The 22,316-nt window shown below is 43.5% G+C and overlaps 1 protein-coding gene across 2 annotated transcripts in view; it reads right to left on the bottom strand.

Annotated features, from left to right (window-relative positions):
- CCDC93 (CCC complex scaffolding subunit CCDC93) overlaps positions 1–20,398 on the bottom strand; it is a 41,553-nt gene extending 21,155 nt beyond the window's left edge. The window contains exons 1-12 of one of the 2 annotated variants that reach the window (XM_079993681.1): positions 20,239–20,398; positions 17,129–17,242; positions 16,429–16,523; positions 14,889–15,000; positions 12,733–12,831; positions 9,513–9,569; positions 7,484–7,584; positions 6,595–6,612; positions 5,060–5,096; positions 3,556–3,648; positions 2,679–2,729; positions 406–492 (exon numbers count right to left, since the gene is read on the bottom strand). In XM_079993681.1, coding sequence (XP_079849807.1) covers positions 406–492; positions 2,679–2,729; positions 3,556–3,648; positions 5,060–5,096; positions 6,595–6,612; positions 7,484–7,584; positions 9,513–9,569; positions 12,733–12,831; positions 14,889–15,000; positions 16,429–16,523; positions 17,129–17,242; positions 20,239–20,280 — 906 coding nt within the window. In that variant the 5' untranslated portion in view covers positions 20,281–20,398. The remainder of the gene's footprint in view (positions 1–405; positions 493–2,678; positions 2,730–3,555; positions 3,649–5,059; positions 5,097–6,594; positions 6,613–7,483; positions 7,585–9,512; positions 9,570–12,732; positions 12,832–14,888; positions 15,001–16,428; positions 16,524–17,128; positions 17,243–20,238) is intronic. The other variant, XM_079993682.1, reaches the window with a different exon arrangement.
- Between the last annotated feature and the right edge of the window lie 1,918 nt (positions 20,399–22,316).

Below are 22,316 nucleotides of genomic sequence, written 5' to 3'. Positions count from 1 at the left end.
ACTGGCCTGGGTGTGCGTGTGTCAGGAGGAACCCCAAAACAGCTCCCTGGTGGGGGGAAGGAGAGGGAGAATTGCTCCATCTGGCCTGACTGAATGATCAACATAGCACAACATCAAATAGCTCCATATATTACAGCTGTAAAACTTCACAAACTGTTTCATGGTGCACAAGGACGTGTTACTTGCTTAGAAGACACAGAGACACAGGAATCTAACTGATTTTTATTGATGACGGCACAGATTTGTATGCCTGCACAAAGAAGCATTGGCACACCAACTAGCATCACTATTGTAGATATTGTTCTAAAGAATATATATTTTAAAACTGAAGCTTCAAAATTTGAAGACTTAATAGGCAATTGCTCAGGTATGGTTTTCTTAAAACAGTTTTAAAAAATCACCTACCTTTTCAGCATATTCTGATACTATCTGCTTGATCTCATCAGACTGAAGTCCAACTATCTGCCCTACAGTGCTTGCGGTCAGTCTGCCCTGAAAGTAGAACACAAGTCTTATGAAGGCACACATGAGACAGCTTTCTGAAAAAGCAGGGCAGTTTGAATTGATGTAAATGCAATGTCTGTTTCCATGAAGCAGTGCCACTGTCCTCTATGAAACCAACAAGGCTTGGATGGAGAATAAGCAAGCAGAGCTGGCCGGGGCAGTGGGGAGATACTTGGAAGAGTGGGCATCAGCTAGCAAGCCTTTTTATCTCATCATAAAATCCATCTACAGAAGTGGGAACAGGACAACATTTGCTACCTTAGCAAGGCTTCCATGGCAATGGCTCAGTTACATTAAGTCAGAGCACAAGAATTGCTGCTACTTTGCTATGAAAGTTCCTTGCTTAAAGTATATTTGAGAGATAAGGAGCATTTTGGACTCATATCCCAAGAATGGAAGAAAGGGCTGTGTATGTAGATGAGGCACCATGCACATGAGTCAGGTGGGAAGAGAATTTGAGTGACATCTGCTGGTCACTGAATGTAGGTAGCAGCAGCAGAAAGTTTGCATGTGTGCATAGAAGTGATAAGCATTACCATGAGTGAACAAAGACCTTTGCTTTGCTGAGGTATGTGTGCTGTGGGGTAGGGGAGCAGAAAAAAAATTGTGTACAGAATGATTGTGGACTCCATTAGAACCTAGCCAAATGAGATGGCTCTTCAAAGGTTCCGCGGTCTTGGGAGACAGAAAAGATGTGCAAGAAATACTTTTCTCTTACTGCTGGTGATCAAACGAATCAGAAAGTCTTCAGCAAAGATATTAAGTTATGTCTTAACAGTCTGGTTTGTTGAGAAGCTGTTAAACCAGGGGTCAGCAAAGTTACTGTGCTTTGGGCAGGTGTCTCCAGCGCCGAACGCGCGGTAGGGTGGAGGAGTGCGTGCCCATACGTGTGTACACACGCTATTTCCAGCGCACTTCCGGGTCGGAGGAGCACCGGAAATAGCTTGTGTGCATGTGCGTGGGCCTCCTCCAACCCGGATGTGCACTGGAAATAATGCTTGTGCATCCGCCCAAGCTATTTCTGGTGCTCCTCCGACCCGGAAGTGGGCAGCCGCGAAGCGCAGCACAGGTAAGTGCAGGTGGCGGCAGCAGGGGTCGCTGTGGGCCGGATAAATGAGTCCCTCTGGCCTTATCCGGCCTGCGGGCCTTAGTTTGGGGACCCCTGCTTTAAACCATAGTTTCATGGTTTGTACAAAAAGGGGAACTGGGAGTTTTGGAAGTTTCATTTGTTTCTTCTTTTCACAAAGCGAGGAGTGAAAAGGCTGTGAGCTGCCGTATCTTTGCTTACTAAGCAGAGATAACTCTCCTTATGCTTTTTGTAGGCAAGGACACAGCCAACAAAGGCTAAACACCTTTTGAAAAAGACCACCTTTCAAGCTTAGTAGTCTTTTCCTTGTGTCAATTTACACTGCAATGTAAGGCCTCAGGCAGCCTGACTCCATTTAACCCTATTTCACGGGTTGTGATAGCTTTCAAGTCAATCTGCAGGTGCAGGAGGAAAGAACAGGGATGTGAATAACTTTAGTTGTATATACTGCAGAGTTTGCTTGATAGGTACAGAGTAAGGTAAAGGTAAAGGTACCCCTGCCCGTACGGGCCAGTCTTGACAGACTCTGGGGTTGTGCACCCATCTCACTTAAGAGGCCAGGGGCCAGCGCTGTCCGGAGACACTTCCAGGTCACGTGGCCAACGTGACATCGCTGCTCTGGCGAGCCAGAGCCGCACACGGAAACGCCGTTTACCTTCCCGCTGGTAAGCGGTCCCTATTTATCTACTTGCACCCGGAGGTGCTTTCGAACTGCTAGGTTGGCAGGCGCTGGGACCGAGCAGCGGGAGCGCACCCCGCCGCAGGGATTCGAACCGCCGACCTTTCGATCGGCAAGTCCTAGGCGCTGAGGCTTTAACCCACAGCGCCACCTGCGTCCAGGTACAGAGTACAGCTAGGCAATAAGAAATATGCATCCTTTCCTTTCTTTCTCTACTGAATTGCAGTTCGCTCCAGTTTCAGTTCACAGCCCCATGAAGAAGGGAACTTTCAGATATCAGAAATCAAGATGGAGTGATATCTGGAAAGAATTTTTTTTGACCTGTGCTACCCTGTTAATAATACCAGAGTAGTGGTTGAAATAATATTTTTCCCAAAAAAACTTTGACTAACAAACAGAACTGCTTACCTCTTCTGTTCCCATTGCAGCCATCTCAGTCATCAATGTTTTAATACGAAGCTGATAAAAAATAAAAGTGCTGAGATCAGAACAGTTGTTTCTAAACATGTAGCACATGCTTTAATTTTTTTTATAGAAAAAAATGTGACAAGGCTTGGAGGTTAGCAAGGAGGTTAACACACTTTCCCTCCCCTTTTCATACAAAACTCCTTCTCAACACTGTGATGGCAGCCTGGAAGCTACTGCAAACATGGCTCCTTAGTACATTGCCTCCACTGAAGAAAACAGCAATGGATATACACACACCCCTCTCCTTTTGCTCACTTGTTTATTCACAAACAAGCATAACACAAAAAGCTGTGTAATAATCTGAAGTCTCTGCTCCTCTACTTTGGGCAAACACAAAGCAAAAGAAAACATTTTCTTTAGGCCCTCACAGCATCATTCTTCTTTGAACAGTCACACTTCACTTTATTTGAAAACAGGTGCATATACCCAAGTTTATATACATGTGGTGCACCAGCTGTCAACAGCACTCACACATTTGAATGGCTGAGTTTCCGTATTCGATGCAGGGTTAATCCCATTTTAAGGCACCATAAGACGTTTAGAGGACAGCGGGACACAAATGCAATACATAAAATAAAGCTATCCTCTGAAAGGCAAGTGCACCACTAAAGCCCTACCACATGCATTTTGTAGCACTGTGTATCTGCACCAAACTCAATTTCAAGTAAGAGTGCATATTGGTTCTGAGAATGCAAAATCTACAGATACAAAAAGGGAAGTGGGGGAAACCTCTATACCACCAGCTTTGTTTCATTTCGTGTAGTAGGAAGTAGCAACCCTGAACTGAGCCTTGTCACAAATTATCAGTTAATTCCACCTCTTCTGCAGCTTGGAGGTCATCTTCAGTGTAGGCATCAGCTTTCCCAGATGATGGAAGGCCAGCAGGCAGCACCATTTTCTTGTCTTCAACCTATTGAAGAAAAGGATGTTGTCTAACATTAAAAGGAAAAGGTGCATCTACAAAATCACAAGGCGGGGGTGGGGAGAATTTAAAAAAAAAAGGAAACGAACAACGTATGCTTTCAGAATATATTAAGGAAAGGCTCCAGAGAGCCTTTCATGGACACATTAAAAACACACTACAGTAATAATTCAGACACAGGCATGTATCCAACACTGCTGCTCTGTTCATGCAGCAGACCTCTGCTTGTACAATTTAACTTCCCACCTCCTCTCCCCTGCAGCCCCTCCAGCACCCCCAAAATCTGCTCCAGGGGGCTGGAGGACATTGAGAGCAGATTTGGGGCATGTGCAGGAGCTGAGAGGATGGAGGAAGTTTTGCCGCATGAGCAGAACTCCTCTTGGATAGCATCGGATGAAACCCAGAAGAAGCACACAGTGTAAACGGTATCCTGAACAGGACCTCCGTTCCATCACAGTGGCTAAATTTTAATGAAAGCATTTGACAGCCTTAGGCTAAAAGCATGCAAGGTCAATAAGATATGATGAAGCGTTGCAGCCATATTTTGTAGAAGTCAACAAAGGGAGTGAGATGCAGCTTTAGGAACAGCATTCTTGCTGTATGGAACTTTGGGGCCTTCCACAACATTGCAATACATGTACATTTCTGCAAGTGGAAAATAAGCTCCATCGGCTTAATTAACTTCACTGGCAACTTTCTTGGGTGAAGTGCTCTTTGTTCTCTAATACTAATTTAGCTCACATCTCCCGCCATCCAGAGTGTACCTTGAAATGTTAGGAAACATTTCTTTCCAACAGCGTGTGCTGAAAGTGTGCCAATCTGAAAGTGCTTTGCAGGGCGCCACTGGGCTACATCATGCTTGCTAGCAGTTCCCAAGAAAATAACAATAACAGAGGGGTTTTCTTTGTTTGTTTTCTGTTGTCTGTGAATTGCTAAACTGCATTATGCTGAGTTACTTTTGTTTTAGTTTTATTGTTACCAATGGTTTTAATGTGTGCCACCCTGGGATCCTTGCATGCAAAGCTAATTACAAACACTGAAAAATAAAAACAAACAAAAAATGAAGACTGCCGAGCCCCTTTGTCTGGAACAGGCAGTGACAAAAGTCAAACTGGCTCTGAATTTAACCCACAGTGAAAAGGATCATGAACAATTCTAGCAATGTTTCCCCACAATGTGCTGAATACAGCAGCAGCAGGATGGTGACCACAACACAGTAAGATTGGGTGGCCTAGAAAGAACAAGCAAACAAGTGGTTTTCAATATTATTAAAAATAATAATCAATTGCTGCATCACACTTATATATATATATATATATATAAACCTGCTTTGGTGTCTAGTATTTTGTCCAACACACATATTTTTTCAGCTGGATTCCAGATGAGGAAACAAGCTTACCTTCTCAATTTTCCCTTGTCTGCTGAAACCATACCTCCTAGAAAAAGTAAAAAGGGAGGGGGAAACAAATCAGAATATGCAGCTGGATTCACTTTCATTGCAGAAGATGTGCTTTTGCAAACATGCCAAGACCAGCTCTCAGTGCTTTTTAGAAAAACAACAGCAGCAGTTTGGGGTTAGTTATATTCACCATTTTATTTTGAGTGTACATTTTGTAATTTATATGCCATTAACAAGTAAACCATTTTTCCTGTTGCAACAGTGCAATTCATCATCAAAGTCTTCCCAGTGCATTCTAAACCTCTGCAGTACAGCAGGTTCCAGGGGGGCTGAAAGGGGGGAAGGAGGGGGGTTGCCTTATCGTTAATGACAGTGGTGCTCCGAGGCTTGTTGCTGAATTGCTAATGAAAGCCCGTTTTAATTCCAAGAACATTTCACTTTTGCCCCCCAAGGCATTAATCTGCCAGCCCTCCCTAGCTTTATTTGCTTTCTCTGTATATGCCCTTTCCACTGAAGTTCTAGTTTAAACATCTCCTTCTGCTGCAGCTGTATTTCACTCTCCCACTAGGGAGTAGTTCCACTGCACTCAGGCAACCAGGTTTTAATATGCTGCTACACAACCTATAAAGCAGAGGATACTGAGGAAGGCACACTGTGCATGCCATAAGGTCCCAGGTTCAGTCCTGGTCATCTCCAGGTAGATCTGGTGCAGGGGACCCAGTCTGAAAACCTGAACAGCCATTCCCAGCACAAGGGAAAGTTGCAGGAAAAGGGGCTGGCTGGAGCAATTTTCTCTCCCATGAGAAAAGTTCACAACATTTGGAGCTTTTTAGATCAGGAAAAAAGCTAAGTAAAGGGCAGGGCAGGGCAGGGCAGGAACTGATATGATATGCACAATGTGGCAAAAGTGGGCATGGTGATAGAGTGGGTGTTCCCCTCTCTCTCATGTAACACTAGACCCCAAGGTTGTCCATTGAAGCTAACTGATGGATGGACTACAGAAAGTCCTTCACAGTGCAGTTATAAACTGTGGCTACCAACTTTGATGGCTTTGAATGGGGATTAGCCTTACGTTCTGTAGACTGTCTAACAATGGTTGCTATATTTGTTGTAACTAACGAAGCCATGTAAAATCACTCTAGGCTCCATGATACTGCTGTGTTTAATCACTGCCGTCTGAGATCAGCTGGGTTCACGTGATAAAGGAGTCCTTTAAAATATTTACATATCAGCGTAAAAGGAGCAGCAGATCAGGGAGGCAACAGCTGGGAACCTATTTTCCCGGGGAATATGTGAAAAGAGTGGAAGTGGGGATTTTTTTCCTATGCACTCTTCTCTCTCACCCCTTAGCCCCTAGAGAAAAGTGTGACTTTTGCGCTGAGAAAAAAAGACAGTCCCCGTGAACATTAATTTAACAATGCTGTTAAATACCAAATGTGGAAGACATGTTAACGAGAAAGATGCAAATTCAAGTGCCAAGAGCCAGCTAGAAGGGGGGGGGCACACCACACGTACACAGGAGGAAAAATACTCACAAGAAATAACCAGTGATACTAAAGAAGGGGGATAGGAAAACAAAAAGATGAAGAACTTGAAAAAGCGATCTGGCTTGCCATAGGGAGGAGAAGTCACACTTAGGCCACAGTTTCAAACACACTTTGGCTTATTGTAGTGTGCAAACCACCTGTATGACTAAAGAACTGCAGTGGAAAAGCTAGTGAATCAAAATGTCAATACATTTTATATTATAACCATTTCACCAGTTATTTGTGGCAAGCAACATATTGCTTTTGTGCTCTGTACACACTTAGATTATTCCAGGAAATCTGCTGTCACTAACCCAGAGTCTTTGACACTTAAATGTGTTGTGGAGCAACATTTCCCCCCAAGAACTTGAGCAGACTGCATTATTAATTACATTACCGTCCTGTCTTTCTTCCAACCTCAAGATGGCATACATGATTAGCACCCCCCACCCCCATCATGAACCTAGCATGGAGCATAGAGGGCTTTAGCCTTTTGCTTCCCAATCAGGATTAGGGCCCCTGCAACTCCATGGCCAATGAAGGCTCCATCTAAACATATGGGGCCTTTGCTGGTGGTGCAAACTGCAGCTAGTGAGAATGGGTGGCAAAAGGTTAAAAGCTCCCCTACCCCTCACTGTACAGTTCCAGAATGGGTCCCCTGGCCTGATAATTTGTAAAAAAAAAGAAAGAAACAACAACAATAGCAAAGCCACACTATTAACATCCCTTCTTAGTTGGCCCCTAGAAGACATTTAAGGTTCTCCTGCATCTGCCTAGAGGGAAGAGAGAGCCACAGCATGCTGTCTTTCAGATCTTTTGTCTGCCATTATTGGAATCCTTCAGATGCCCCCAAGAAATCCTGGGTTCCCTGGAACGCACTTTAACAAAATGAATATACCTGCCATATTCCAGAAGTGTAGCATGAACTTTAGACTCCTCGTCGACTAACTTTTCTGCTCCTGCTCGTCGCTGGTATTTCCTTTGTGGCTTGTAAACTTCCTGAAAGCCAACAAAATGAGCATAAGCATGTGTCAAACTACAAATGTTCAGTAAGCAATCCAATGTCAACATTCTTTCTCCATAGAAACCTCCTACCTGGACCTTCTCAGGGCTTTTGTGGCTCCATAATACAACACAACACAGTCTGTCATAACATAATATCCTTCACTGGCTGCTCATTGACCTAGACTCACCCCTCCCCCTCCCTTTTGCACTTTCCTAGCTTATTATTACTATTATTAAGAACATGGCTACTCCAGAACATATGAATCTATTCAACCTGATCTCAGACATATCTGCAAAACATCTTAAACAAAGTAAGAAAAAAAAAATACTATGCATAATTAAAGAGATGATTAATTCCGAGTCACTGCGGTTAGTGTTCATGCATTCCACTTCTAGCCTCTTATTGAATAATTATGCTTAATTACTACTCTCTTCATTATGGCTACTTTAGCCAGTCACATAGGAAAAGAAAATCGATTTAACATAATTGGGGTGGTGGTAAGAATGTGCAAGAAAAAAAAGTTGCTGAACTAAGTTCAAGGAAATCTCCCCCCCCTTTTTTTTAAAAAAAGCAATGCTTCAGTATAGCCAAGTTGTTCTTGTACACGGCTACAGTTAAAAAGAAAGAAGCATCAATGCCAGACACTCTTTGTTAAGAAGAACTCTCGGAAAAAGCAGTGCCTTCAGATGACATTCCACACTTTCTTCCAGACACAATGACAAAGGCAGTTTACTCTCCCTGAGATACAATGACAAACGAGATCATTGTTTCCACGACTTGGCTTCTCTACTCTGTTGACTCTGCCAGAGGAAGATATGTCAAGAGCTTTTTACCCTCCTTCCTTTTTCCTTTTAAAAATGTTTTGATCAATGTTGGCAGTTTTGCAAGTGGGAAATCTTTTTCAACTATAGCACATCAGTTGAGATGCAACGGAATCCATTCAAACTCCCGCGTTTCCGAATTCACAGCAGCGCAACGTTCTGTTTTGTGTGGCGTTTTAAAAGTGACATTGCACCGGACAAAGAGAGACAAGGGAAGGAATACACAGAGCTGGTATTCAAAAGATGAGCACAATGGGATATCAATCTATCGAGCCTCCAAGAGCCACATGTCAACTCCAACTAAAATTAATATGGTATTATAATGGAGCAATGCAATCTATAGGAACATAGAAATAAAATCCTGACACAGTAAACCCTCTGTAGGGAGGAAAGGAGCTGATTTATTGCACAACACTGTACACATTTTCTTATGCGGTAAAGTTGCAATGTTTAATGGCGTTCCTGATTATTTCAGCAGGGTTTTTTTACATAAATAAACACACCTATTTATACAAAAATATACATATATTCAATGGGGCTTATCCTCTAGTTAATGTGTCCAAGAATGCAGCTTTAAAACATTGTGTTTCTGACTCAACTTGCACCCGACTCAAATACAGACTCTAACCAGGGCTGCCACTTGTACTAACCTAGCAGAGAAAGTCATTTGAGGGCTGTATATGCCAAAGTGCTGGGATTGTTGTTGGCATTCCACAACTTGACCAGAAAATTCTCATTTAGTGTGTTACCAATGATGTGGGATGAAACATTTTCTAGCCCCCTCCCCACCGCCATGAACCCCAGGGGAGATCAATTTCTAAAAATGCATTCTTTTATAAAAACTAACTAGGAATGTAGTGAATGGATACCACAATGGATAAAACTGAGCACCTTTGAAGTTGCAATTCATTTGAAGAAAAGTTACTATCCCCAGGAAGCAGGTATGCAGATATATCATACAAACATGGTCTATGCATCTTTAAAAGGGAAGGGGGAGTAAATTAAAGCCAAAATATATACATAATCAAAACAACGCTAAATCCAATTATTATTTATTTGTAAATTTTCTGAAAACCCACACTGCTGAATGCCACACTTACAGAGATTTCACTAACTGCTTTGACAGACTTTTCTTTTCTTTGCATGAAGTCATCATCCTGCAAAGCAATTTAGATAGCTTTAAATACCAGCATACAAACATATTTAACCTCAACAGTGTCAACAAAGATTGGCCAGTTATTGTGTCAACTTGACCAAAGCTGTGATGTTAAAATGTACCAAAAAATACAACTAATCCTTCAGCAGAATACAAGTAATCAAGGGCCATGTACACACTTCAGAAGGCCCGACAGATTTTTACAAATATGTTTTAAGCTGGTGAAGAAAACTGACTAATGTAGGTTCCAGCCTAATCTCATGTTACACAGCTAGGAGGCTACCAGTGACAAAGTCCTATTCCAAGTTTGGGAACTCAAGGCTTTGTTTGATGACCATACCAAGCTTACCTGGCAGACTTCAGATAACAGGGAGGAATATATCAGGAGGCATACACCTTCAGGTAGCTGGGTATTAATTTGTTTACATATTTACATTATCATCATCATTATTATTTTATTTATACCCTATCCATCTGGCTGGGTTTCCCCAGCCACTCTGGGTGGCTTACAGCATCTCTAAAAACATAACAAAAACATCAAGCATTAAAAGCCTCCCGATACAGGGCTGCCTTCAGATGTCTTCTAAAAGTTGTGTAACTCTTTACCTCCTTGACATCTGAAGGGAGGATGTTCCACGGTGAGGGTGCCACTACTGTGAAGGCCCTCTGCCTGGTTCCCTGTAACTTCGCTTCTTGCAGTGAGGGAACCAGAAGACCCTTGGAGGAGGATGCTCCTTCAGGTATACTGGGGTGAGGCTGTTTAGGGATTTACAGGTCAGCACCAACACTTTGAATTGTGTTCGGAAACGTACTGGGAACCTGTGAAGATCCTTTAGGACTGGTGTTATATGGTCCCGGCAGCATCTCGCAGTCACCAGTCTAGCGGATGCATTCTGGATTAATTGTAGTTTCTGAGTCACCTTCAAAGGTAGACTAACCTAGAGCACATTGCAGTAGTCCAAGCAGGAGATAACCAGGGCATGCACTACTCTGGTGAGACAGTCCATGGGCAGGTAGGGTCTCAGCCCATATACCAGGTGGATCTGGTAGACAGCTGCCCTGGACACAGAACTGACCTGAGCCTCCATGGACAGCACTTTGAATTGGACATGGTAGCAAATAATCAGTGCAGATCTTTCTGTGGCAATCAATACCCAGTTGCCACATTTTGCACCTGCTATAGTCTCTAAACGGTCTTCAAGGACAGCCCCATGTAGAGCATATTTGTTGTTTAGTCGTTTAATCGTGTCCGACTCTTCGTGACCCCATGGACCAGAGCATGCCAGGCACTTCTGTCTTCCACTGCCTCCCGCAGTTTGGTCAAACTCATGTTTGTAGCTTCGAAGACACTATCCAACCATCTCATTCTCTGTCATCCCCTTCTCCTTGTGCCCTCCATCTTTCTCAACATCAGGGTCTTTTCCAGGGAGTCTTCTCTTCTCATCAGGTGGCCAAAGTATTGGAGCCTCAGCTTCACGATCTGTCCTTCCAGTGAGCACTCAGGGCTGATTTCCTTAAGAATGGATACGTTTGATCTTCTTGCAGTCCATGGGACTCTCAAGAGTCTCCTCCAGCACCATAATTCAAAAGCATCAATTCTTCAGCGATCAGCCTTCTTTATGGTCCAGCTCTCACTTCCATACATCACTACTGGGAAAACCATGGCTTTAACTATATGAACCTTTGTTGGTAAGGTGATGTCTCTGCTTTGTAGAGCATATTAAGGTAAAGGTAAAGGTACCCCTGCCCGTACGGGCCAGTCTTGACAGACTCTGGGGTTGTGCGCCCATCTCACTTAAGAGGCCAGGGGCCAGCGCTGTCCAGAGACACTTCCGGGTCACGTGGCCAGCGTGACATCGCTGCTCTGGCCAGAGCCAGAGCCAGAGCCAGAGCCAGAGCCGCACACGGAAACGCCGTTTACCTTCCCGCTGGTAAGCGGTCCCTATTTATCTACTTGCACCCGGAGGTGCTTTCGAACTGCTAGGTTGGCAGGCGCTGGGACCGAGCAGCGGGAGCGCACCCCGCCGCAGGGATTCGAACCGCCGACCTTTCGATCGGCAAGCCCTAGGCGCTGAGGCTTTAACCCACAGCGCCACCTGCGTCCCTGTAGAGCATATTACAAAAGTCTAATTGGGAAATTACTAAAGCATGGATTACTGTGGTCAGATTACTTTAATCCAGGAATGGCTGTGGCTGAAGAACCAACCAGAGCAGGAAACAGGTACTCTGCGCCTCTGCAGCAACTTTTAAAGGTGAGAACCAGGAATAGCCTCAGGCAACATAAACCACACTACTGAAGCTGCAATCCTACCTACTTTACCTAGGACTAAGCTCCACAATGCAATTTACATCTTAGACATATGGTGTTTATAGTAAAACATTAGCAGGAACTTGGCCCATCGGATAGAAAAATTCAGAGTATCTTCCAGCACTGACACATTTAACATCACTTTCCATTTATTGACAAATGAGGCAGAGAAAGATGCTCACTAGTTTGCAGCTGCACAAGTAATGAAAGGCACCAGCATACACAGGGAGATGCAAGAATCGTAAGTTGAACTTTCAACAATGTGAGTGAAAACCCCCAAATCACAGCCTTAAATAAAAAATGAACTATTTTATTTCAGTGGGCAGCTGTCATGTTAAGGTATAGCATTATCAACTGCCAATCACCTTTTAATCATAGAGAAACAATACACCTGGACTTTCCTTCTCAAGGAATGGCTCATTGTGCACTAAGAATAGGTGGGCAACGTATTTTTAAGAATGGGAAACGTTTTGGTGCTTGCACAGTGTAGGTTTGTGTTGCCACTGCACAAACATATTCAAATACAATTTTGTGAAAAAGATCTTACAAGAAAAAAGTGACTTGTGTCAAGAACAGCTTCCCAGAGCATCCGATGAATGCACTTGGATGCACTGCAAATTCATCTACCTTTTTTGATGCGCAACTGGGCATTTAATACTTAAGGAGTTGGACTGAATTACTCTACTCATATTTTCTGCTCCAGTGCCAGCTCATAACGTGTGATCTATCCGCTTATGTCCTAAAACCTATGAGCCAAATCAGCTGGTGCAGGTTTGCATCAATCCTATCCGTTTTAGAGACGGTTAAAAGAATCACTTCTAGTTCTGAATTACAAAAGACGCAGCCAAACATTTACCTCTGGCAGACTGTGTGTCTTCTGAAACTGAGATATAGAATATGAGCGGATGTAATCTCCCATTTCTTCACGGGTTTCTATTGCACGTTTCACAAGCCACTGGGAGAAAAGAAAAAGGGAAACCCTTAAAGCAACACCTTGGATGGATATATATACTCAGGACAGACTTGGATATCAAAAAGGGAATAAAAAATAAGGAAAATCAACACTCTATAAACAAAGGGTTACAGTTATTACAGCTACTTACCTTTCATATTTTGAAACATTTAGACAATGAACATGGGCATCAGTGCATGTTCATCATCTGAACCAAGAAAGAGAAAACTCACTGAGTCTCAGCATGACATAAAAGATTAGTGTGTCTGACTGAGACTAGATTTAGCTAAGCGTTACACAGAATAAAACCACTGAAATTAAAGGACATAGTTATGTTGGGTCCATTAATTTCAATAGGTCTACTTCAAGTAAAACTCAGTTGAATATCAACCCAGGATTTAAATTTCTGACCAGCTGTTGTGGCTGATGTTGACCCAGCCACTCCCTTTCAACTCAGCCTACCTCAAAGGGTTATTAGGAGGCTAAACATGTTGAAAGAACACAAATATGATGGAAGACAGGTTAGGCCCTTGTTTTTCTCACTTGTAGATATTTCTAGCATGTTTCACTCAGCCTTTGCTGTGCTTTTCCTCTGAACAGCGTGAGTTAATCTGTTCTTCATGAGGCCAACTCTGCCTCACAGGGACTAGAGGCAGGAGTGGCCAATATGCCGTCCTTCTGATGCTCCCAACATTGTCAGCCAGTATGGTCAATACTTTGGATGATGTGAGCTATAGTCCAGCAACATCTGGAGACACCTGGACTGGGCTGTATGAAACTCCAATTCCTGCTTTTCCATGACCATATCACAAAGGTGCATAGCAGCAAAACCTGAGTAGTCACAAACGACAATCTGCAGGCCCAGATGGATGTGTCACTTGCTTATCAGGTTGCCCGAAGACTTAGCATGCCAATGGACATAACACAGTACTGGTGCACAGGCACAAGGCTTGAGACGTGTGACCTAAAGGAAAATCTTAACTCATGTTGTCATTGTAGATCAGGAGTCGGCAACTAGAAATCTCAGGCTAAGTTCAGCTCCTATTTGGTGCAACCAGGTCGTTGCTGCACTTAGTTGAAAAATACAGAAACAAACAAGGGCCACGGAAGAGTAGCAGGTGCTGGTCTCATTCTGGCTATCAACCTACTTCTCCCCACTTTGTCAAACTGACAACCAGGCAAAAATAGTTGCTGCCTTGCTCTTACATCTGCAGCTCTCAACTCTGCTTTGGTGTGTGTGTGTGTGGGGGGGGACCCATGCTCTCTATTTAAGCAGCCAGCTTTCCAGGCAAAGAACTCATCCCTGTTCACTTGCAACAGAAACATCTTCCTGGCTTGGTTTGGCTGAAATGTCAATTTTGCAAATGACGTTCCAAGACAGAGAAAAGCAAGCACATATAAAACTATAAAGCAACAGTATTCCCATTTACATGGGCAATAGCAAACCATTTGAACACTCCGAGTCTTGCTAATAATTGACTCAAATTTGGAAATGGGTTAAATGCTTTGAATTATTTTTATTTCACAGAAGATGGTATAGAAACGATTACATAAAAGACTCCGAGATCCCAAGTTAAACACTAGGTTTAGAAGATGCCTCTAACTTGCTCCTTGTTCAGGATCTAATCAGAGATGGAACTATGCTTCCAATACAGTCTCTGCAAGCAACAGCGATGCAGTATCTCTTTCCATACACTTTTTGGTTACAGGAAATGCTGCAAGGCTACAAAAGGGATTAATCAATGGTGCAGGGATGGGGAATGGGTAGCCACCTAGATGTTGCTAGACTCCCATCATTCCTGACCAATGGTAACACTAGCTAGGGCTGAAGGGAGCTTTGAGCCCCACAGCATCTAAAGGGCCTCCTACCCACATTAGTGGAACCAATGTTGTTTATGATTAGGAACACTCATTCTACTTGGTTGTTTCCTGATCAAAACCATGCCCCAGTGGCTATTAGAGTTGCAGGGAAGAGAGAAAGAGGGTTACAATATGGTTTTTCATCAGCAGGCCTACTATACAGAGGTGTTGGGGGCAGCAACTTTTCAAGCAGCACCTACCTGCACAACAGGAAATATGTGGATGAAATCCAATCCCTGTATTTGATGAGGCTCCAAGCGATGAGGGCATTTCATTCTCGGCAAGACGGATACAATTTTCTCAGTCAAGGCACTGGAAAGAAGGTGAAGGATGACAGAGCTTAAGGTGAAACTGGGTGGAAGCAAAGCCTTAACTAGCCTGAAACTGCCCTCTAGTGGCTGAAATCAAATAGTAGATTTTAAAAAGCGAATACACAAAGCAATTTAGAACTGTGCTGATAAATGCTGATCTGTAGGACTGGAGGCACTTCTTTTTAAAAAAAACATCTTTAGACAAGCTTGCAAATTCTTATTAAAAACTGAGAAAAAAAATTCAAGGTTGTTTCTTTTTTAAACCTGTTGTTAAAAGCTTCTTATCAAACAATCAATCTTTACTTCATAAAATGTTTTCAGTTTCAGTCCAGGGAATGGTCTGTGATTTCCTTATTCTAGAATGAAGCTAAGCAAGTGTGAATTCGATCCAGTGCGCCAATGGGATGCACATCTAATCAGTTCCAAGCTTCCCAAGGTAGCACATGGTAAAGTAACAACAGTTTAAGACATTCATGTGTTAATAGAAAAACTCTACAGCCATATCTTGGTTTTGGAACAGCTTAGTTCCAGAACGTTTTGGCTCCCGAACGCTGCAAACCAGGAAGTGACTGTTCCGGTTTGCGAACTATTTTTGGAAGCCGAACATCCGACGGGGCTTCCAATTGGCTGCAGGAGTTTCCTGCAGCCAATCAGAAGTCGCAATTTGGTTTCTGAACATTTTGGAAGTCAAATGGACTTCCGGAACGGATTCCGTTCTACTTCCAAGGTACGACTGTAATGGTCACTGTTTTATTTAAAAGTCCTAACATTTAAATAGTGCAAAAAGAAGGAGGAGGCAGCAGAAAGTAAGTGTGGGCTTCTACATGTTCCTGCTGTACTTAAACATTTCACTTTATTTTCATGGCTGCTTTCAGGTTTAGGATGAGAAGAGATTATATTACTGGGAGGGCACATCAGGGGCAGTAAGACCAAAAAATAGAGAGCACAGCAGATTTGAAGGACCGCCTCTCCCCATATGAACCAAACCAGACCCTGCAAGCATTCTCTGAGGCCCTTCTTCGTGTGGCTCCTTCATAAGATGTCAAGAGAGTGGCAATATGAGAACAGGTCTTTTCTGCAGTGGCTTCGAGCTTGTGGAATGCTCTTTCCAGGGAGCTTGGGCTGGTTCCTTCATTACATATCTTTAGGCACCAGGCAAAAACATTCCTCTTCTCCCAGGCCTTTGGCTAATTAAACAAACGACGGCCTTTTAAATTGCAGTTTATTGTTAGTTATAATGGTATGCAAGTTTTGTGTTTTTATATTGTAAACCACCCTGTGATGAAGGGTGGTATAGAAATTCAATACATAATAATAATTCTTAAGGCTCAGGTGACCACTTATGCAAGCTTCAATTACAAATATGACTGGTACTGAACACATCGCACAACTGGAAAGAAAGATCCCTTTCTGGCAAGCTCCCACTTACATTTTTTGGCCGATGGTAGAGTTTTCCTGAAACAGTAAGTCCACATCAATGTCGAAACTGCATGTTGTGATGCACCACGTCATGCCGCCTACCACCTAGAACAAGGCAAGCACACTCGTTTTATCCCTCGCAGATGTTTGGTGGAAGAACGCAGAAGTTACACGGAAGCATCTTGTGCATTTATTTAAAAATGAAACACAAAAGACAGCCCCCCAATGTCACATTTTCACGATGGCTATGTTCTGCCACCAGTGTCAGTTGGAGGTAGTATTGCGTCTGAATGCCAGTTCCTTGGGCACTGTATAAGGGCTTCCACTCACACTGGGCACTCCTCTCCATCACCCACAGAACCCCACAAAATCGGCCTGGGGTGGTCAGGGGAACTTCCAAAACAGTAAACGTCTGGAGGAGAGGGAGGTTTATACCCTCCAGCAAGCAACAATGCTTATGCTGATTGCACATTCTGTCAGTTTTTGAACAAAAAGCAATAGCTGTTTTTATGGTATCTTTGCAAATTGCATTGAGACACATATAAAAAGAGATTCATTTTTATTAAAAAAAAACCCTTTAAAATTGAACTCTTAATTCACAGCCATCTGGATAACATTTGTACTCATCTGTACAAATTAGCCCTTGCTGATATATATATATATATTTACCAATTAAAGCATGCCTTGTGCATAATTTGTTACACTCTCACCTTGTCAAAGGGGGACAGCCCTTTAATTCTTGCCCTGAAGTATCCAGCTGCCACCAGCAGCTCTAAGATTTCACTCAGCTTAATACTTTGCTCTTCATCTTCACGGGTTTCAACCTAGAAGAGATAATAAACTGATTCTATGTTCAAAAAAACAAAACCATGTTCTTCTAAGTGTACACACTACAAATTTCTTGCAAAATATTTCCTTTTAGTAGACACACTGTTGACTACACTGTAAAACAGTTTTAATACTTTTATAGCCAGTTCCGTCCTGTGGAACTGGCTATAAAAATATCAATGCACATAGCCCCAAAGACTCCTGCAAAAACAAGATGGTGGAAGTCCGGCAAATGAGAACTGTTCAACTATTGCACAGGTTTTCCCTCCAGTAGCATATGCTGAGATTTCTGATTCTGTCAGACACAAGAATAATGAAGTAACCAATGTTCCTCAACTGAAGGAAGACAGGCACATTTGTCACTTATAAAGACAATACAATCAAGTTCCCAAATTCTTTAATAAAACCTTCTAAAACTTCTACAGCTTAGCCCAATCATTACATTTCTAATACCACCATTGCAGTGTGGTGTTACTGATGTTTACAATGTTTTATATCTCTTGAGCTATTTGGTATTTTTTCAGAGTCCTGAATCTTGGCGCTTGAGGGAAAGTTCCAATGAACTAATAAGAGTCCTTGCACTAGCTTCTGCTAGCTCACCAGCTCTAAGAAATGTAAAGTTTGCACCAAAGTTGTTATTATCATGTGTTTTGAGGCACTTCTGACAGAAGCCCTTGCACTAATGAAGATCAGATGAATTTGACTGATAAAACAGCCATGTCATTTGGTAAGAGAGGGAAATACCATCTTAAAACACAAAATTATGTGCAATTTATGAAAGTTTTATTGTGTTTTTAATATTCTGTTGGGAGGCGCTCAGAGTGGCTGGGGCAACCAAGTCAGATTGATGGCATATAAATATTATTATTATTATTAGTGGTAGTAGTAGTAGTCGTAGAGAAAAAATGCATGTAGTAAACATCATATCCACTTTAGATCGGTGCTGATGTTACAAGTTGGTCTATACTTGTGTACAAGCTGGATGCTTGCAAAGGTCACAAAGCCATGTTATTCATACATCATAACAGACAGCCCTCTAGATGTTGTTGAATGACGAGTCCCATCAGTCCCAGCCAGCACAGTCAATGGTCAAGGATGATGGGAACTGTAGTCTTAGAAGAGGAAGAAAATCTGTAGAGCTCCACAGTGACTCCCCCTGTATTACAACACAGAGCTGTACTTTGACAGAGTTAAAAAAAATGTGTATATTGGTAGACATGCAGCTCTATGTATGTGTATGTTGGTACTAAAGCACATTATGGGAGTAAACTGCTAGAGAAAGTGTCTCTCTGCTGCCACTCCCCGCATCACCCAGAACCTGTGAGATGTTCTTCAAAAGGAAGACAAACAACTAGAGTCCTGGGACCAAGTAACTACTGAACATAGTGGGCCTTATTTCTCAGAAACCATGCATAGGGTTGCTCTGTTAGACAAAAAACAGAACTTTACTTCTAACAATGATTTACTGTTTTTAATTAATGTTTTTCTATGTTTTTATCAGTTCTCATTTTATATATAAGCTGCCTCGAGTCGCATCAGAGTATGAATAAATTTGTTATAATAACAACTTTTGCCTTCTAGATGTGGTGCGACATTGTGGACTGTCTGTTCACAGTACGACATATAACAGTTCTATAGAAAATAAACACAGAAAATAAACACAGCTATCCAGTTCTCTGTGACAAACATTTACCATTACTGATTTCTGAACAGCAAAGGAAATGTGGTATTTCATTCCCCCACTCCCACCTCCAAAGGATCCACAGGGTATTTCAAGCGCAAGACATGACACTCAGGGAAATATTCTCTGGAACAGAGAATATGCAACTCCAAGCAGCCTCCTATCTTCTGGGTACACCATGGGAGTTTGGGAGGAGAGTTTTATTTCAGTCTGCACTCACCCAAATAAAGCTGATGTACTGCCTGTCAATACAGTAAGTCTGCAAACCTACATGCATTTAACTTGCTTGCATTCAGCCACTGGTTCCTTCCCAACCTTTTTTTGGCCATACCCCACCTAAGCATCTCTAAAAACCTGATCCACACCCCCCCCCATGGAGCGCTACTCCCCCTGAATGCGCCCAGTGTATTTTCTGTTTAGATAAACTTTTCTGTTTAATAATAATAATGATGATTTTTATTTATACCCCGCCCTCCCCAGCAAAGGTTTAGATAACCTTTCCACTGTCACCAGTTGACCACCGTGTACATTCTGATTTCAATTTTTAAAATGTGTATGTCACAATATATATTTACAGTATATACTATATATGAGGCCCCTAGAACCACAAGAAATGCAAAAAATTCACTGTTAGTAACTCATTATCGAATTGTCCCCTGTGGGATGTGTGCCTAGTTGGGAACCACAGCATTCCTCTTTATGCATGTGGTAAAAAATATATATAAATGAATAAAAATGTGGTAAAAAAATATAAATGAATAAAAATGCACAAAGTGGGCAGGGCGTTCGGGGGGAATTTACTTCGGTAATCCCACTGTCAACTGAACCCATATGCGATTTTGACTTTAGGCGAGATCCCTCGCGTAAATTGAGGGCTTACTGAACTAAGCACCCGCCCAGGAAGACATCTGAGGTAACAGCAATGATGAGCGCCTTGAGCATGTGCAGAGTGTGACACTGGCCCAGCAATTTATCCCCTCGCTGAGTTCTCCTCCCCGTCATACAAACAAACACCGGTCCCAGGACTAACGTTTCCTGGAGAAGCCTGCGCCCCTGGCTGCGCTTATCCTATATACACGCTTCCTTCCCCAGAAGCGAACCTCGACGTGTTCGGGGCGCGTTTCTCGCAAGGCAACAGGACTTGCGGGCTCGCCTTGCAAAGCAAGCGCTGCCCGGAAAGCTCCCGCCCCCAAGAGCGCTATGGGGAACGGCAACCCATAGACAAAAGCGGGGCAGGGAAGCGCCACCCGCAAGGGAAAGGCCAGCCCCGCCGCTTCAGAGGGAGACACAGCCCCGCCGCTTCAGCCTTACCTCCTGAGGAGGCTGGTGCTCCTGCCCTCTGACGGCGCCCATGCCAGGTTCTCGACTCCCAGCTCGCTAATATGCCGCAGCGCGCAAAGGCTATACAAAACGCGTTTCTCCTTCCGCAAACTTGCCCTCTCCCCTTTCCCGCTCATTGGTTTGTTCCGCCAGCAACCCAGCTCCGCCCCTCATCCGTACTACGGCACGCAGCATAACGCGGACCGTTCCATTTTGTAAAAAAAAAGGGGGAATAGGGGGGAGAGTGAGCACAGACCACTCATGTGACTTGCCTGGAACGGAAGACGCGGAGCGGGCGGCGTCGCGGTTCATCCGAGCGGGGCCGGTCTCCGAGCAGGATTCCCGGGAAGTGATCGTCTGCATGGAGCTCTGCGGGTGTCACCGCAGAGCGAGGCGCCCCGTATTTGAGCAAAAAGCATTGCGGCATAATGCTTCCGTGCACTGCAATTTGAAAACGTAAAGCCACGGTGAAGCGGAGATGTGTCCATTGGATAACGTTTGAAGGAATTGGTTTATTAAATTTGTTAGTCGCTTGTCACCCAAAGGTCTCCAAGCCACTTAGAGCAACACACCCACACCCACCCCATATGGGGAAGAGGGAAAGGGGGCTCATCAATATATTGTGTAACCTAACATGAAAAAATAAAAACAACACACAATATAAATAACAAACAACATTGATGATTCTCAAATAATAAACGATTAGCCCGCTAAGTAGCATTCTAATCTCCCCCCCCCCCCCGCAGTCTGGTGTCAAGGCCAGCTGTAGTAAATCAGCGGGTGGGTCTGTTGTCCTCCACATAGCTGTCAACTTTTTTCTTGCTAGGAATCCTATTCGGAATAAGGGAATTTCCCTTTAAAAAATCTCTCCTGTCTCTGGGTGTGGGGGGAGCAATAGCAAGGCAAAGCAGGAAGATTGTAGCAAAAGTTCCAGCTGTTTTGCAGGTGGTCTGGCTACTGCTCCTCTTGTGCTGGTGGGGGTGCAGCAGGAAGAACACATAAAACCAATGTTGTTTTTATTGGGGGATACGTAAGGGTATGCATACCCCTAAACAATTTGTGAATCTTTGTGCTTTTGTCCATTTACTGTATTTTTCCCAATTTGAACTATAAAATGGTGATTTTCTTGAGTCAAAATGAGAGTAGCCCTAACCATTTTTTAAGAAAAAAAAGCACTGCATGAAACATCAGAATTTCTCAAGAAACAACAAGATACCTATAGATTGCAACTAATGTCACCTGTAATTCTGGCTTTAAACACCAGTGGTGAGAGTACATTTGAGCCAGACTAAATGGCAACATGAGGGACGCAGGTGGCGCTGTGGGTTAAAGCCTCAGCGCCTAGGACTTGCCGATCGAAAGGTCGGCGGTTCGAATCCCTGCGGCGGGGTGCGCTCCCGCTGCTCGGTCCCAGCGCCTGCCAACCTAGCAGTTCGAAAGCACCTCCGGGTGCAAGTAGATAAATAGGGACCGCTTACCAGCGGGAAGGTAAACGGCGTTTCCGTGTGCGGCTCTGGCTCGCCAGAGCAGCGATGTCACGCTGGCCACGTGACCCGGAAGTGTCTCCGGACAGCGCTGGCCCCTGGCCTCTTAAGTGAGATGGGCGCACAACCCCAGAGTCTGTCAAGACTGGCCCATACGGGCAGGGGTACCTTTACCTTTACCTTTAAATGGCAACATGTGCACAGTTTTGGTATCCATGGAGCACTTTGAGGGAGCAGTGTTGTTGTTGTTTTTTCAGGGTCAAAAAGCCAGGTTTGATGGTGCCCTTACCCCATGCTGCCTTGCACTCTTAGGCAAGGTGCTGGATGAGGCAGGAGTCACCTATCGTCTTCATTTCTTCAGAATATCTCTGGGTCCATTGTTCATGATGGCAAAAACAGTTTGCAGGCATCAGGCCCATCTGCTGACCCTTTTTTGCAACATTTCCTTTCCAATACAGTACGTGGTGTAAAAGAATGAAAGTATTTTCACTATAAATCCTAAACACATTTGCTAAGGAAACTGAGCTCACAGTTCATGACTGTGATGTCAAGTGGTAACTTTTATGTCTGAAACAGCCATCACAT

The sequence above is a fragment of the Podarcis cretensis genome (genome assembly GCF_951804945.1).
Source record: "Podarcis cretensis genome assembly, chromosome: 1".
Taxonomy (NCBI): Eukaryota; Metazoa; Chordata; class Lepidosauria; order Squamata; family Lacertidae; genus Podarcis; species Podarcis cretensis.
This window is presented reverse-complemented; position numbering and strand designations above follow the sequence as displayed.